We start from the raw sequence: 17564 nt of genomic DNA, 5'->3' as shown, positions 1-17564 counted from the left end.
GAGTCTTAAAGCACATATGGTCATTTCTGTCCTTACCTGAACTTCTTTTCCCATTTTTATTGGTTTCTTGTTTATCCTAGGAGTGCTTATTTTTGCAAATATAAGCAAATATTATCTTTCTTATTTCCTCTCTACCTTTACTGTCTCTCATACAAAACACAGCATGTTATATATTAATATATTGTCCTGCACTTTGCTTTTTATACTCAGCAAGATATACTGGAGATCACTCTAAATCAACAAAGAGAGCAATGAATTAGTTTAAGAGTCAAGTGGAAAGTTTTATTAACTCTGACAGAACACCAACCAGAATGTGCTTATAAAACAAGATTCTTGCCTCAGTTCAGTTCAGTCCCTCAGTCATGTCCGACTCTTTGAGACCCCATGACTCGCAGCATGCCAGGCTTCCCTGCCCATCACCAACTCCCAGAACTTGTTCAAACTCAGGTCCATCAAGTCGGTGATTGATTAGATGCTCTTAATGTGCATTAACTATTTCCAAATTTATTTCTCAATCTTTTTAAAAAGTGACTATATATACAAAAATTATAATTAATATAATTCTCTAGAATGCATATGTGTATTTGGCATTTTTCTTCAGTCTACATCTATGGATACATGTATTTACCTGTAAATAACCAAAGAAAGGGCTCCCTCTTTTTTTAAACTTAACTCACAATACCATTATCACAACTAAATTTTTAACAATTCCTGATATCTTCAAATGTGTAGTGAGTTGTTGCATAAAGGTGATAATATATTTTAAAAAATATTAAAAATAAAAAACTATGATCCAAACAAGGCCCACACATTATGATTAGTTAGTCTTTTAAAATCTTTTAAACTGCAGGTTTCCTTCCATCCCTTTTTTCCCTTTGCAACTTTTAAAGAAAACTGGTTGCCTAATCCCCAGAGTTTCGTACAGTCTTAATTTTGCTGACTGCATCACTGTGGTATGGCTTAACATGTTTCCCTACCTTCTGCATCATCTGTGAATTGGTAGTTGTATCTTGAGGTTTGATCACATTCAGGTTCCATACTTTTGTTTAGACTAATAGGTGGTGGTGGTGTTTTCCAAAAGCAACATATTTTTATTGTCTGGTTGTTTCTTTTTTTATGGTATTAGCCACCACTGATGCTCAATGTCTAGATCCATTAGCTCACTAAGGGTTCATTTCCTTTTTATTGTGGCTAATATACCTAACAAAACTTACAATTAAAGCCATTTTTAAGTGTACAGTGGCATTAAATAATTCATGTTGTTGTGAAACCATCACCACTATCCATCTGCAGAACGTTTCTCATCAATCCAAACTGAAACTAGGTACCCATTTAACAATAACTCCCCTTTCCTGCTCTCCCCAGCGTCTAGCAACCACCATTATACTTTCTGTCTCTATGAACTTGACTGCTCTAAGTCTCTCATATAAGTGGAATCATAACAGTATTTTTCCTTTTGTTCCTGGTTTATTTCACTTAGCATAGTGTCTTCAAGGTTCACCTATCTTGGAGCATGTGTCAGAATTTCCTTCCTTTTTTAAGGTCGAATAACATTCCATTGTATAGAAATACCACTTTTTGTTCATCCATACATCAGTCAGTGGACAGGCTGTAGACATGGTACCATTTCTTACAAGGCAAAAAGAGCTTATATGGAAACATATCAATAAACCTCAGCAAAATCATTCAAGTTATCTGAATTGCAGGTAGAGTCAAGAACAAGAAGCAAGATCTCCATTCCCACACAAATTTGCAAGATATATATTCTGAGCTCAAACTATGGTTCTAGCAATGTTTTCAGGCCTCAGTGCAAGTACAAAGGAAATTCCTATATTTCATTTAACTGTGCAGTTGAAGAGCTTCCACCTACCCTTCAACTGGATGTGCTTAATTGACAATGTGGAAAACAGTGAAAAATTCTGAAAGAGATGGGAATACCAGACCACCTTACCTGCCTCCTGAGAAATCTGTATGCAGGTCAAAAAGCAACAGTTAGACCCAGACATGGAACAACAGACTGGTTCCGAATTGGGAAAGGAGTACGTCAAGGCTGTATATTGTCACCTTGCTTATTTAACTTACATGCAGAGTACATCATGCGAAATGCCAGACTGGATGAACCACAAGCTGGAATCAAGATTACAGGGAGAATTGTCAATACCTCAGATATGTAAATGATACCACCCTTATGGCAGAAAGCAAAGAGGAACTAAAGAGCCTCTTGATGAAAGTGAGAGGAGAGTGAAAAAGCTGGCTTAAAACTCAACATTCAAAAAACTAAGATCATGACATCCAGTCCCATCACTTCATGGCAAATAGACAGGGAAACAATGGAAACAGTGACAGACTTTATTTTCTTGAGCTCCAAAATCACTCCAGATGGAGTCACTCCAGCCATGAAATTAAAAGATACTTGCTCCTTGGAAGAAGAGCTATGACAAACCTAGAGAGCATATTAAAAACCAGACATTACTTTACCAACAAAAGTCCATATAGTCAAAGCAATGGTTTTTCCAGTAGTCACTATGGATGTGAGAGCTGGACCATGAGGAAGGCTGAGCGCCAAAGAATTGATGCTTTTGAACTGTGGTGTTGGAGAAGACTCTTGAGTCTGTTCGACTGCAAGGAGATCCAACCAGTCCATTCTGAAAGAAATCAGTCCTGAATATTCACTGGAAGGACTGATACTGAAACTCCAATACTTTGGCTACCTGTTGTGAAGAACTGACTTACTGGAAAAGACCCTGATGATGGGAAAGATTGAAGGCAGAAGAGACAACAGAGGAAGAGATGGTTGGATGGCATCACCGACTCGATGGACATGAGTTTGAGCAAGCTCCGGGAGTTAGTCATGGACAGTGAAGCCTGGCGTGCTGCAGTCCATGGGGTTGCAAACAGTTGGACACGACTGAGAGACTGAACTGAATTGACAATGTAATGACATGATAAAAGGCAAGTATCAAGAGAATATAAATGATAGAACTCTATAAATTCCTTTCAAGTGATGAATATGGTAATTAAAATCACATGCTCTTAGACTGATACCAGTTCTGGCAGTATTACCTGTGTGAAGACATTTTCAAAGATCAAATATAAAAAATCTCATTATAGATCAGCACAAACAGATGAACATTTGCAATTGATTATAATGATAGGAAACACTGCTTATAGGTTTTTTTTTAGCTGCACCATGCAGCACATGGGACCTTAGTTCCCCAACCAGGGGTTGAATCCATGCCCTCTGCACTGGAAGCACAGTCTTAACCACCAGATCACCCGGGGGAAGTTGTAGGAAACAGTAACTTTGATCCCCAGTTAAGCAGCTGACTTGTACAACAAAAATTTGTACTCAGTTATTATTTTGAATTTTGTTAATAAATACAAAGAAATTGTGGAAATTCGTTTTCCTTAATTTTTTATGTACCTATATATCCTTGATTTTGCTTCTTGGGATGCAAAGCCTAATATTTACTATGCAATCCCTTATAGAATAAGTTTGCCACCCCCTGGTCTAGAAGAACACTTGTCAATACATCCAGCTGCTTGTGATCACTCCCAAGTTCTATTCCTGTCTCTCCATAAATGGCGTCTAACTCAAGCCAAAACTCTAGAAATCATCCTTGGTATTTTACTTTCCCACAATCTCTATATTAAGCTGTTAAAATGTTGTGTGTCAGTCCTACCTCGAAAAATAATAACTTTAATCCAGCTCCTTCTCTCCATATCTGCTTCTACTCACTTGTCTGCACTAATGAAATAGTCTAATTGGTCTCCCTACTCCTGCTCTTGCCCTCTGTATAAAGTTTATTTTTGGCTGCATTGGGTCTACCTTGTTGCACTCCGGCTTTCTCTGAGGTGCACAGTCTTCTCATTGCCGTGGCTTCTCTTGCTGCCAAGCACAGGCTCTCAACTGCAGGCTCAGCAGTTGCAGCACACAGGCCTGTGGGATCTTCCCGGACCAGGGATGGAAGCCATGTCCACTGCATTGGTAGATGGGACTCTTTACCACTGGATCACCAAGGAAGTCCAGTGAAAGTGTTAAGTCACTCACTCATGTCCAACTCTTTGCAACCCCACGGACTGAAGCCCACAAGGCTTCTCTGTCCACGGAATTCTCCAGGCAAGAATACTGGAGTGGGTACTCATTCCCTTCTCCAGGGGATCTTCCTGACCCAGGGATCGAACCCAAGTCTCTTGCATTGCAGGAAAATTCTTTGCCATCTGAGCCACCAGGGAAGCCCAGGAATCTCTTTAAAATGTGAAAAGATCATTATTCCCCTAAATTCTTTATTGCCTTCTCAAAGCATTTAGGATCAAATCCAAATTCCTTATCACAACCAAGGCTCCATATAGTCCAGTCAACCTCTTCAATCACATCTGCAATGAACTGAATGTTTATGCCCCCAAAAATTCATGTTAAAATCCTAATCCCCAAAGTGGTGTTATTAGAAGGCTGAGCATTGGTGAGATTACGTCATGAAGGTGAAGACCTCATGAATGGGAATAGTGACCTTATAAAAGAGACTCCAGAGTGCTTGCTCCCTTTCTCTTTCCACTGTGTGAAGATACAGCAAGATATAGGACTATCAGTCAGGAAGCAGGTCCTCATGACACCGAGTCTTCTGGCACTTGATCTTAGACTCCAGCCTCCAGAAGTGTGAGAAATAATTCTTTTGTTTATAAGCCACCCCATCTGTGGTACTGTTATAGATGCCAGAATGGACTAAGACAACATCTCATTCCTCTCCAGATCCCCAATCTCATCAAATACACCTCCTATCTCTTCCTTGACCTTTACATTTGCTGAACACTCACCTGGAACCACTTAACCACTTTCCTTGCCCTGTTTTGCATGTCTGGTATAGTAGGAATTCCTAATAATGTACTTGCACAGCCTTGGGAAATTTCACAGAAATAGCACCTGGAAAAACAGCATATATTAAGAAACTATATTGATGATTATTTTTTATGTCTTTCCTTAGAATTATAGCCTTGTTACAAACCCCCAAGTAAGACCCAGAAGGATTATGATTGGGATCATAAAAGCATGGACCTTGGAACGCCTGGTTGACGTCAGGCATGAACGCTGCCTAGGCACTTGCTAATTGTTCCCAAGACCAGCCCAGAAGGGAATGGCCTGGGGTAAACACAAGGAGATCTGGACTATGTCAGTGTAGTCCATAATATTTAGGAGTATGTGATTGATATGACATGTGTCTTGAGAAAGATAAGATCTGAGAAAGATAAGATCTGAGAAAGTCTTGTAGTCTGCAGTTAGGAATAAAAGCTGGACTCAGAATGGACTCTGCACCTCAGTCCAATAGAGGATGCAGGTCCCCTGACCCCTTGCACCAGATTTCGTGTCCTGTCTTCCTTCTCGTCGCCCGCTCCTGGACCATCAGGGCAACAGTCTGAGTCTTTCTTTTCCTTTGGATACTAGATAAATATGTACAGTATGCCTTCCTTTCCTGTTACTCTCCATCTTACTGCCTGTTGTATTTCCTTTCCCTTTTATCTATGAAGTATGTGCACAATGGTTTAAACCTCTGTCTCTCAAAGCGAAAATCCAGGCCCAAGTCCTTGTGATACTTTCTGCTTTCTTCATCAGTGCCTGGTACACAGCAGACGCTTACTGTTGAAGGAAGGAAGGGAAGAGGGAAGAATCTAAGTGGTTTCGGGGTTAGGAAAACTGGATATATGAAACTAAGGGTCACCAGTATTTAACTCAGAAAAGTGGATAAAAATCACCCAGGGGTGTATCAAGTTAGAAGACAGGGGAAAAGAGCCCTGAAAAACTAGCATTTATGAGAAAGGCAGTGATTAAAATGATAACATCTAATCCTTAAGCATTTTACATGTATTAATTCTCACAATCCCATGAACGTATTAACTGTTAATGAGAAACGACAGAGACAGAAGAGTGAAGATATAGGATAGAGAGGATAATTAAAAGAGCAAAGGCTCTGGGAAGGGGCCTAGCCTTGGACAGCAGAAGGGACATTTCCTCCACTATAAAAAGGAGAGGACAGAGGCAGAGAGGTGCACGTTTAAGTTTGTTTGAACCAAAATCTTTCATCACGGAACTCGATTTCTCTATAATTCTAATAACTTGATAAAAAAAACCCAACAACTTCTAACATGGAGTTGTAATGGTATTCATAGGAAGTAATAAAGAGCTGTGGGGAATAAGGAGAGGGAGGAAGCAATTCTGCTGTATGTCTAGACATCTATTAAGTGCCAGGTATACCTGAGGCTTTACAGATCCAGAGATGGGCAACATGTGGAGACTGTATGGGTGGGCCTCTGTTCTTGGGCGGGTCCCCTTCCCCACTCTTCTGTCCCAGAACTTCAATTTACCCTTGAGGATTCCAGGATTTGTTGCCTCAGTGAAATATATGGTCAAGGTACTCTGGCCAGAGGATGGACCTGAGGCCCAGAGTTCACTCCTGGGAAATTTTATCTTAAGTTGAGTGACACAAGACATGAGACTCACTGGGTCTTCCCAAAACATACGACCTGAAGAAATCCCCAGTTGCTGCTCTCTGAATCCCTGGAGCTGACCCAGGTCTTATCCTTCCAAAGGCTGGTCTAAAAGACCAGCTAAGAGCCCTTCGTTCTGTTGAAGGAGCCACCCCACATCCTTCAGATTCCTGTTTTGATAAGGTTAGTCAGAGCCAGCTTCCATTACTTGCAACCCAAGGATCCTGGCCAATAGATACAATCACTTACAGAATGACAGGTGGGTGGGGTGGCAGTAGGTCCAAGGGTGGCAGCCTCCATCCCTGACCCTGTACCCAGTGTGGTCACAGTCCTTATAGTAGGGATGGTTCTTTAGAAAGACTGACAGATCCTAGCTAGAACTCACCTTCTCAGCCACAGTCATAGTTTTAGCCTCTTTAGGCTCCATATCCAATAACTTCTGAGGTACAAGCTTTGGCAAAGGCTGTCAGTCTTGGCTCTACAGTTCTCACGCTCACCATTTCCACATCAATTCAGCCACCTATCCCCACTTCCACACTCTAGCAATGGAGGAGGTCTTTGTGAAACCTCTGGTGACCTGTAATAGGTCTTTACTCAGCTTCCTTTGTGCCACTACAGTACCTTGTACTGTCCCCCATCATGGACTTATTATACCACACTGTCATTATGTCTAACTTTGGTAGTAGCAACAAACTCTTCAAGGGTAACAGTGTAAGTCAGGGTTGAGTACAATGCTTTGAAATAAATGTTGAACAAACCAAACAATACACATAATATATGAAGTCAGGAGGCAACATTATAAAATCATGTGAACCTCTAAAAAAAGAGAAAACAAAGAACCAGTTAGAAGATACATAACACCACCCCCCCAATTAAAACTCTGAAAAATAAGGTAACTTATCAGAAGTTATTCAGAGGCAGGTGAGGACTGAGAATCTGGTCCACCAATGTCCAGGACTGTGTTCTCTGCATCAGCGTGAAACTATCTGATTCTTCCCCCACTGACATAACCCAGCTGCATAAGAAATACATCCAAGTCTTTGCAACTCTTTTCACATGGTCTCTCCCATATAAATGACTCAATTCAGTTCAGTTAGCTTAGATTTCATGGTAAACTTTATTTGAAGAAATAAAGAAAACTACAACAATCTCCCCATTCCAACATCTACCCTTCTATGTGTGAACCAAGGGGCTGTGATGTGGGTGAGGATGGAAAGGGAGGAGGTATGGTCCCACTGTGCACTTATTTCTCTAGGTTTCAGCATGTGCCATCTCAGCCCTGAGTCCCTGTAACCTCGGCCACTCGTTCAGAGCAGTGGCACTACCCTGAGAATATTTTAGGTCAGTGGCCATCTCCTGAGTTCACTGATCACATTTCAGTCCCTGTGATCAACATGAATGATCGGTGATGGTCAAAGGTAGACAAGAGGTACAGACTGTGAAAGGAATACCTCTGCTAAAGAGGGTTCTAAGTGACTCATGGAATCCTCAGTTTGTTAAAGTGCTCAACTACAACATACAAAATAAAGGTGTTGAAAAAGTACCTACTGTTGAGAAAGTAATTTATAGTCTGAACGGTTTCCAGAAAATTGTAACAAAAGAAAAGTATGTAAGAAGACCTTTACTTACAAAATTTCAGCAATGATGAGGGAGAGTAAAGCTTAGAGCTTAGTCTCTGGATTACTAGAACTCTGAATCAAACACATCTCTAGATGGAGACCAGCTCCCTTAACTTCTCATAGAGACTGAATTAAACATTTATCATAGTTTTTCTTGCTCTAACTCCTCTCTCATCAAATAAAACTTCTAATCTGAAATTTAATCCAGTTTCCTGTATGAAAAGATCTATTACAGGAAACTGATCCATATATCTATGGACTGTAAACCAGTTTCCTGTAGGATAGTTAGCAAAAACCTGGAGATGAGAAATCAAGTTTTCAAATCTGTCAGGTTGAGGCCCACACCCAAGAAGAGGTCCGTAACATATCTATCCTCCTGGAATAATTAACGATACAGGGACGTTGCTGCTGGTCCAATGGTTAGGACTCTGCACTGTTCACTGCAGGGGTGCAGGTTCAATCCCTGGTGGCGTGATACGAGGTATGGCCAAAAAAACCACCACCAACAAGATACAGGATTAGGGTACTGTGGTAGTGAAGGGTAATAAGTATCCATCAGCAGCAGCGGCTCCCTTGTCCTGCAAGTTAGCATATGGCCTCAGCAATCACTTGTAAATCCAGTGAGCAGTGGCCCAGCCCTGACCCTTGCAGAGGTCCTGATGGCGAAGGAAACAGGCATGGACTCTGAACCGGCGACCACAGTGAGGACAGGCATGTAGGGCTCCAGCATGCGTCTTCATATGCTCTGTCAGATGGTGCTTCAGTTTGAAACGCTTGTTGCAGATGCCACAGCCAAAGGGTCGAAGGCTGAAGGTCAGCATGATGTGCCGGTCACGCTTTGGCTTCACTGCAAAGCGCTTCCCACACAAACAACCAAAGCGTTTTCCATCTGCAGGGGGTGCGCCACCTAGCTTCACAGGCCCATGCACAGCCTGCCCTGCTCCCCCAGGTCCCCCACCCCCTGACAGGATTTCATTCCCATGAAGATCCACTGGTTTCCAGGATGGACCACCTCCTCCAGATGTTGTCCCTGCTCCTGAGGGCAGTAGGAACCCTAGTTCTCCATTCTCTTCAGTGTTCCCTCCTGGAAACACTTTGGTCTCCTCCTTTGCTCCTCCATACTGACTTCCGCCTCCTGCTGTCTCCTCCTTGGGCTCAAAGGGTTCCTGCTTGACGTAGAAGATTTTAAGGGGCAATACAGTATGAGGGGCAGGAGGCTCAGGTGGGGCACTTTCACCCTCTGGAAGCCTGCAAGGAGTAGTGGATGTGGGCAGGGGATGGGATGCAGGCGGGTGAGGAAAACTTCCTGATCCTCTCTGAGGCTGAGGAGTCTGAGAAGGTGCTGCTGATCCTTGGTCCTCCTCATCTTCTTCCTCCTCTTCCTCTTCAACCTGAAGCTGTAACATATCTCCCAGTTCACTCCCCTCTCCTCCAACGGAGCTCTGGGTAGAACCAGAAGACTGTGCCAGGGTCTGGAAAGGGGAAGAGCGGATGCACCAGCCTCCTGTGGTGGAAAGAAGTGTGTGGAAAGGGGTAGCTCCTCGGGATGAAATCCCACCACCTAGGTTTTCCAGTTCTCTAAGGATCTCTGAGCACTGATCTACCACTTGCCACATCTGCAGGCCACTGGCCACAAGGAGGTGCGCAGGGAGAGCATCCAGGGGCAGACGGAGGTGCCCCGAATAAATGAGCTGGAGCAGCCCCTCGAAGGCATCGGCTTCGATAACGCTGGGCAGGGTGAGACGCGGTGCATCCCCCAAAAGTAGTTTGTCGTGGAAGTAAGGAGAAGCGGCGGCCAACACTGCTTTGTGGGCCCTCAGTTCGCGGCCCTGCACCAGAAGAGAGACGTCACAGAACTTTCCCTCCAGCCTGTGGCGGTTCAGGGCCTCCAGCAGCAACGAGCTGTGCTGAGGGAACTCGATCTGGATCATCCGTGGGGCTGTGTTGCAGGCCGGGGAGGGAGCTACGGGAGGCAAAGGCGTCGAGGTATCCATGGCCTCCTGGGGAAGAAAGAGATCCCAGAGGGTCGGGTACAAGAGGTGAGGGGGCGGAGGGGAGCCCCTGCGCGACGAGGGCTGTGGAGGAAAGAAGGGGTCACAGAAGCTCTGGGTAAGGACAATCGTATCTACCCAAGCAACGTCCGCCTCCGCTGCACCCCAACGTGTGGGAACTCTTCGGTTGCCGGTAGTTGGGGCAGAACAGTCCCACACACTCCCCCGCAGAGAAAACGAAAACAAACCACAACAAAACACCAACCGGGGCTTGAACTTCCAGGGCCTGCGGCGAAGAGGAGGTCCTTCAGCCGAGAGCCGGACTCCGCCGGCTCGGTCGGCTTCTTCCCGCCGTTCAGCTCCCCAACTCACGTGCCCGCAGAGTCCAACTCCCTGGCAGGCACGGCCACACGGGGACCGCGAGCGCCAGGCGCTTGGCCCTTCCTGCCGCCACGCCCCCACGGGTACACACGCGGCCCGGCGTCCACAGCTGCTCTGCAGCAACCGCACCGCCTCGGCCGGAAGCCGCCTCCTCCCCGCCGGAAGCGGAGCCCGGAGAGTTGGGCGGGGCCAGGGAGGCAGCCAATCGGAGGGCGCCGGCTTACAATCCTCACGTCGATTGGTCGCGCTGGCGAGAAGGCGGTGCTGGCGGGAGGCAGTAGACCCGGCCGGGCCGCGGAAGGAATGAGAAGGCGCAACCGGTACCGAAGGCGCGACTAGTAAGCCATGCCAGTGATTAAAGGTAACGCCTGCCCCCGATAGGTGCTGAGATTAAGAGGGCACCTAGCCTATGGGCTAGGTATTGTTCGCATCACCTTCTATCCCACGCCCCCTCCCCCGACCTGCCACCAGCGAGGAAGCAGTTTCAATCCGGTCTCCTCAGGGGAAGCCGAGGCTGGCGAGTGCTGGCCCGGGGGCCGACTCCACAAGGCTGAGGCACCAACTTCTTTCCTCCGTTCCGCACGGGAGCATTTTAACCAGCAATGAAATAATCTTCATTTCTAGGTAATTAAGGGACGTATAGACATACACTTGTAATTTTTTATCAGATAATGCTGCTGTTCCTTAATCTCTTTACTCCTCGCGTTAAGTGGCGCGACACATGGGGGAAACCTGGCCCGTCCAAAACCCCTACTCTAAAATAGTCTCACTGGTTGGGAGAGCGGTATTCTAGGGCCAAGACTATGGCATCACACAAGGATACAGAATTTCTCCCAAGCTGTCATCTTCCTCTCAAAAAGCAGTTCCTGTCACCATGCTGATCCTCGTGGAGGTCCCAGACTAGGAAAGCCAGCACCGCGATAAAAGAACAATCTCCGTTTATTAAACATGATTTTTCTGTTTCACCACACACTCCAGAAAAAAAGGAAATGGGGCTGGGAGTGGAAGAAAAGGGGCAGTGGTGAGGGAGAGAGGAGGCTGGGGGTGGGGTGGGGTGGGGTGGGAGGGAAACCGAGAAAACAAAATAAAACGGGTAGGAAGAACATCTCCCTACCTTTATGGGGGGGAGGGAACCGTGGGGGGGAGGGGGCCAGGAAGCGCTGTACAGAGGGGTTGCCCCCAGCCCACACACACACACCCCGGATATGTACAGTACAAATCCCAGATAATTACAACAGCCAAAGAAGAGAAGAGGAAAGGGGGTCCAGGGGTAGGGTCTGAGGTTGGGAAAGCAAGGAAGGGCACAGGGATAAAATTTCACATATTTACAACTTTTATATAAGTATAAATTTGGCCCCGGCTGGGTGTCTGTGTGTAGGGGGATGGGACTGAAGGGGAACTGTCCATACAAAAGAAAGAAGGGTGGAGTCCGAGAAGTCTCAATACCAAACGCAAGAAGGGATGAGGGGGCAAGGCTGGGTAGAGGACAGCAGTCAGGGAAGAGGGGGGTGCCAAGGAGGGCCTTCTCTCCTCCTATGACCGACCCACCCCAAACCCCATCCATCCTACCTCCCCTATCCCGCCAGAGAGCTATGTACAGAGAAACACCGAAAAATTGTGGAGCTGGCGGGAGGGAGAGACGTGGAGGGAGATTGGGGGTGGGGGGGAGGATGAGAGGGAAGCCCAGCCCTGTCCTACCTCCCCCAGGGGACAGAGTCATGGAAGGGGGCCCCCAACACCCCTCCTCCAACACAGGTCCCCCTGCCCTGGGGGAGAGAGACATGGCTTTTCCTAGAGTAAGTTCCCCCCTCCCCCTGGGAGTAGAGACCAAGAGAGGGGGGAGGGGCAGGGGGACTGTGTGTGTCAGGGTAGGACAGATCAGCTAGTCTGTCCTCCCCAACATACACCCCCCTCCTAAACCCTAACCCCTCCCCTGAACCTCAGTTCCGCCCCACCCAACACACTGGGGGAGGGGGGGGCCTGAGCCCCCTCACCCCGCTCTGGGACCAGCCAAGAGCAGATCAGGTATGGGAAGAAAGGGAGACAACTCCCATTCCCCCTTTGCCGCCCCCTCCCTGCCCCGGTGGCCCCTCCACCCCATCTGGGTTCTGGGTGGGGAGGGAGAGTATTTAAAGAGTGGTAGGAGAAGGAGTTTGTGCGTGCTGAGCCCCCCCAGACGCTCCTGAGAAATCAAGGGGTAATAGGACCCCCTCACCCGGGGTCCCCTCCCCATAACAAGGGGGACAGGGGAGGCCAAAATGGGGCGGTGGAGGGGAGTTAGATTGTCAGCTCTGGTTACTGCTAAAAAATCACCCTGAAGTTGAAAGTTTGGAGGTGCCGCACCCCCAGGGTGGGGGTGAGGGTCTGTCCCCCAGTGCTCAGGGGAACGATGAGGCAGAGGATGGGGATAGCACCCCGGAGTGAAGGGGTCTGTGTCCTGGGGCAAGGGTTCCTGGGGGTGACAGGGGACAGCACCCCAGCAGGAAGGAAAAGGGGGCAGCTGAGGGTCCCCGCTCTCCCTCCCAGAAATGGTGCAGTGGGGGTGGGGGACTGGTGCCCCGCAAGGAGGCATTCAGGGAGGCGATCCCGCTGTCCCTCGGCGACGTCCAGTCCTGGTGGTCGGTGCCGTTCCAGGGTGGGGTGCACAGGGAGGGAGGAGGAGGTCTGAGATGCTGGGTGGGCTAGTGGTCTGCGGTGTTTCGGAACTCGCCGTTCTCAGTGATCTGCAGCCGGGGTGGGGGAGGTGGGGCTGGGGGGGCCAGGCCGTTCCAAGGTGGGGCCAGCGTCACACGCGGGTTTGTTGGACCCAAGGGGGGAAGCTGCCTCTCCTGCAAGATACCAAAGAGGAGAGCGCGGACTTATTGAGACGCTTCGCGGGGGCCTGGCTGCCAGCCCCCAAGCAGTGGCCTCCCCCAGAGCCAGCCCACTCCACCAACTGGGTCCCACCCCTTCCCCCAGGACACCCCCACCCCACCCACATCCTCCTCCTTTGTTTCTCACCTGCAGGAGAAGGTACATCTTCTGGAATCAGGGAGAAGAGACTCTCACCCCTGACTCCTAACTGGGGCCTTCAACCCCAGGAGTCACACCAGGAACCCATTTCAGAAGAGGTCAGTTTCCTATCTCATCCCCAAGCTAACCCTGGCACCTTCCGCTGCCCAGGGCCCCCCTACCAGGCCACCGCCAACCTGAGGTAGGAACTTGGTGCAGAGGGAACAAGGAGAGGCAGTACAGCAAAACCTCATTAATCCAAACCCCCATGGATTGGAATTTTTTCATAATTTGAACAAAAACTGGGCTTGAGTTTTCCTTTATCTGTGAAGAAAGAGTGTGCTAAGCAAATTAATAGTAGAAACATGTCTGTGGGAGGGAATATTTAACCTATACCAGAAAACAGGCTTTTCAATCCTAGCCACTCATTAACACATGCGCCCTGAGGGCCTCGAGTGGAAAAGCCTCTTTCCTGGAGTTCTACTTACTGTATATATTCTGAAGACATGCATTTCATTAAACAGATACTGTCATTCAGTTTTGTCACTTATTCAGAGTGGCCATCCCCTCAAATACAACATTCTAAATTAGAGAGGTTTAACTGTACTGGGGAGAAAGGAACGGGATTCAGGGAAGTGATGTGGGAAGGAAAAAAAAATACTGTGGGAGGGCTGCCTCTCTCTCATGCTGATGTTAGAAGGAAGGACCAGGAGCTTCTGCAGAGATGCAGCATGCCCCAAGCTCTGCATCCCCAGGAAGTAGAAGGACTTCATTCCTCTCCACCCCCACGTTCCTTTCATTCCCTCGCCCTGGGCTCCCAGTTAGAGGGTAAGGGGGACTCCCACCCCTGGTCCTATTCTACCCCTTCCTACCCCTCCTGGACCAACTCCTGTCTCCTCCCCTCAGCTCTGGCTTCTGTTCCTCTGCTGGGAGCGGAGAACACCACGTATTCTATGCTTCAGGTCGCTCATTTGGCTTTTAAAAATACAGACATAAAATTAATTTTTACGTTAATGGTTGAGTTGCAGAGGGACCAATACCTGAAGGGGGTTTAGAGAAAGTGTCCAAATTATTTCCTGAGATATAGGGCATTGAAGCGTAGCAACCGAGCTGTGTCTGACCGAATTGCTAAAGACCTAACAACATTCCAGGCAGAGGCTCCCGGATCAGTTCTCCTCACCTCTCAGAAGGTCACCCAAACCCAAGATTTAAGCAAAGCTGCCCTCTTAGCTACTGAGTATCTCCCACACTTTCCAGGAGTCAGTGAGAGAGGAAGTCACGTGCGGTAGGGCATCCCGAGCGTGGCGGGCGAGCAGGGGACGGAAACCTCAGACTCCCTTCCCTCTGCTTGTCTGCTGGCAGCGGCACACAGGCATGCCCCCTACACCCCCAGGGACCCAAATTTAGAAAGGAGATAAATTAGGGTGCCATTATTCATTTTACAAAAGAATTCACCACAGGAGTCCTTTAAATGGTGAGGTCCCCTGGTGCCTGGCAGTATCTGTTTTCAGCTCACTAACTACTTTGACAGAGAGGCTGGGCAGGCAGAGAGTTAAAATTACAGTGTGAGGAACCACTGCCCACTGCAGATCCATCCTGCAGAAAATAAAGCCTCTCAGAAGTGATGTCACTGGTTGACAGGTTCCCATTTACTGGCTTTTCAGGTAGGATTCTGTGTCTGGCAAGGCCACTGGGTAGCAGGAGAGGGGGAGTGAATGGCATTAGCAGCCCCCAACCTAGCATCTCTGCCTGAAATCAACACAGCTACCAGCCCATGATCTTATCTAGGAAGACATCTCCTGCCACTGCTAACTCCCACACCACATGGGCCGGTCCACGTCCTAACATCCATCAGGGTCTCCTTTCTCGATCCTCCTCCTTGCTCCACTCACCCTTACTGTCTTGACATCCGAATGGCATCCTTTTCAAGCCCCCCAAAATCTCCCTGAATTAACTACGCACTCTTAACTCCCACCCAGCAGGGCTGAATAGGAGCCCCAGATGCCATCTACCTCACAGGTGTAGGGAAGGAGGAAGAGACAGAAACAGGTGAGGGGTGGAAGGAAGGAGGGCTCTCCACAGAACCAGGGGGCGGAAGAAGGAAGAGGAAACCCCAGCCTACCTGCTGCAGCCAGCACAGCCCCTTTAGCCAGCAGCCCCCAACCCAGCGTCATCACCCCTCCGTAACCCGACCAACGTCCCAACCCCCAAGGACGCTTTGGTGAAATGGGGGGTGACAGACAAACACTGGAGAGGTTAGAGGAGGAGACGGGTGGGGAGGTGCGGGGAGGTTGTGTGGGGAGGGCGCTGTGGTCTAGGGATGTGCAGGCGTCTAGGGTAAAGCGCTTGGTAGGGGGCAGGTGTCCCTGAACGGTTCTGGGAGACGGCAGGGAAGTGCTCTGGGGCAGTGCCTGGGGAGATAGGTCTGTGCAGGTGTCCGGAGGGTCACATCTGGGGAGGTCCTCAGGTGTGGGGGGCAGCCGTGAACCAGGGAGGGGCTCTGGAGAGTCAGAAGGGAGTGGGCTTCACGACCAACCTGCAGTGGTCCGGAGTCACCTCCCCCTGTGTCCTCCGCCCGTGGTCAAAGCGGAACCAGGAGAATTACCTGATGAGGAGCTGCAGGGGGAGAGAGTGGGGTCATGGGGTCAGGAGCCTTGGTGGTTCTGTGGGGGAAGCCTGGAGGTCAGAGCAGAGGAGAGAGAAGCATGGGTGGGCAAGTGAGCAGAACTGGGGGGAGGGGAACAAGGGGTTAGGGGGCGGGAGGGAAGTCCTAAAAGCTGGCTGGGGGGAGAGAGGGCGGACGGCTGGGAGCTGGGGTGGTCGGGCAGGTGTTGAGGACCAGAGGGAGAGCAGGGCCGAAGAAGGCAGGCTGGGCTTTAAACACAGGCAGGAGGGGAGGGCTCCGAGTGCGGGGCCAGGGGTGGGCTTCAGGATCCCAGGAGCTGGGAAGAGGCCTAGCGAACTGTCACAAACAAGAAGTGAGGGGCCCAGAAAACAGCGGTGATGAGCACCTCCACGGCCCCAGGGCACCAGCTGGAGCCCGGGACACGAGCACCCCTACTGCAGGGGCTCTGCGCTCATGAAGCAGAGCCTCCAGCCCCCTGGCCTGAGAGGCGCTCGGGGGAGACGGCGCCCCCTGACTCAGCGGGAGCCAGCCCAGAAGGGTCCGGAGCCAGGACTCTGGTCTGGGGGCAGAGAGGCTGAGGTTCTGGTTGGAGGTCCTGAAATACAGCCGAGCAGGGGAGGCAGGGTGGGGAGGCACGGGGGGGTGGGGGTTGACACTGCCAGGAGTGACGAAGGCACAGACGACGGGATGAAGATGGGGTCGCAGGGGGACGGCCGGGAGCAGCCGCCGGACGAATGGAGGACGACAGGAGAGACAATGGCAATGGGGCTGGGGTGGCTGGTGCAGTGAGCGCACAAAGGACAGTGGGATGGATGGGGATGGGACACGGAGAAGATAAATGACATTGTAATTTCCACCTGAGCGTCGAGCAGCCTCTTCTTGGGTTCTGGCAGTGGCTCAGCCATGGTGGGGTGGTCCCGGCGCAGCTCCTCCTCCACCAGCATCAGCCTGAAGGGCCGGGCTTCAGTGGGGTTAGTGGCGGGCACGGGCAGGCCTGGGAGACCCCGACCCTAGGAACTCCGCCACCCTCTCGAGAAGCTTTGGCACTTTTCTCCCTTGCACTCAGAATCCCTCCATTGCTTCGACTCCCAAAGACTCCCCTCCCAAAGACTCCCCGTCATTCACCTGCTTTCAGGAATACTTGTATCTCCCTGCTAAGGATGGGTCTCTGTGCCTCAGGAGCCCCACCCACCAGGCACACAGCACTCAGCACTCTATGCATGACCAGGCCCTCCCGCAAACACTGCCGCTGAAGATCTGGCTTCTCCACCCTGTATGCCACCTCACGGAACTGAGACTGTCTCCAGGGCAGCCCCCTGGACACCCCTGGCCCAAGAGGGGTCTCTACAATCATCGTTCCCAGCTTCTCCCTGCCTTCAAAGAGGTTCTCAAGGTGATTTCTCATGAAGGGTATCAGAGCAGTGGTTTTCAAAAAAGTTTCAAGTCAAGCTCTTCTAATTAATCTTACTCAAAAAT

At 49.3% G+C, this 17564-nt stretch overlaps 2 protein-coding genes and 1 long non-coding RNA gene across 13 annotated transcripts in view; 1 reads left to right on the top strand and 2 right to left on the bottom strand.

Moving 5' to 3' along the window:
- Positions 1-7578: 7578 nt before the first annotated feature.
- On the bottom strand, positions 7579-10606 carry ZBTB9 (zinc finger and BTB domain containing 9). Of its 2 annotated transcripts, none has more exons than XM_081519975.1 (2): positions 10356-10606; positions 7579-10174 (listed from the first exon to the last, which is right to left on the bottom strand). In XM_081519975.1, the coding sequence occupies exon 2, from the start codon at positions 10091-10093 to the stop codon at positions 8705-8707; it is 1389 nt and encodes a 462-aa protein (XP_081376101.1). In that variant the 5' UTR covers positions 10094-10174; positions 10356-10606; the 3' UTR covers positions 7579-8704. The 2 variants fall into 2 exon arrangements, with proteins under 2 accessions (XP_081376101.1, XP_081376100.1); XM_081519974.1 differs by having other exon boundaries at positions 7579-10099.
- A 159-nt stretch (positions 10607-10765) lies between these two features.
- Positions 10766-16944, top strand: LOC145517478 (uncharacterized). Its single transcript, XR_014062058.1, has 2 exons — positions 10766-11095; positions 13478-16944. It is a non-coding gene; the product is annotated as an uncharacterized LOC145517478 (long non-coding RNA).
- SYNGAP1 (synaptic Ras GTPase activating protein 1) overlaps positions 11393-17564 on the bottom strand; it is a 33066-nt gene continuing 26894 nt past the window's right edge. For 3 of the 10 annotated variants that reach the window (XR_014062050.1, XR_014062049.1, XR_014062051.1), the window contains 3 exons: positions 16946-17036; positions 15999-16078; positions 11393-13299 (listed from right to left, as the gene is read on the bottom strand). Coding sequence is in view for 6 of the 10 variants with exons in the window: in XM_081519915.1 (XP_081376041.1) it covers positions 13153-13299; positions 16946-17036 (238 nt within the window). In the remaining 4 variants the exon portion in view is untranslated. Of the gene's footprint in view, positions 13300-15998; positions 16139-16931; positions 17050-17564 lie in introns of those variants that run through there. The other 7 variants (XM_081519915.1, XM_081519916.1, XM_081519914.1 and 4 more) reach the window with 5 other exon arrangements.

This window comes from Giraffa tippelskirchi, chromosome 8 (genome assembly GCF_054371585.1).
Source record: "Giraffa tippelskirchi isolate mGirTip1 chromosome 8, T2T-mGirTip1v1.2.pri, whole genome shotgun sequence".
Lineage (NCBI taxonomy): Eukaryota > Metazoa > Chordata > Mammalia > Artiodactyla > Giraffidae > Giraffa > Giraffa tippelskirchi.
Note: the sequence above shows the minus strand (reverse complement) of the source record. Positions and strands in the feature narration are given on the sequence as shown.

Coding starts and splice junctions, on each gene's coding strand:
- ZBTB9 (XM_081519975.1), bottom strand. CDS start 10,093: ATGGATACCTCGACGCCTTTGCCTCCCGTAGCTCCCTCCCCGGCCTGC.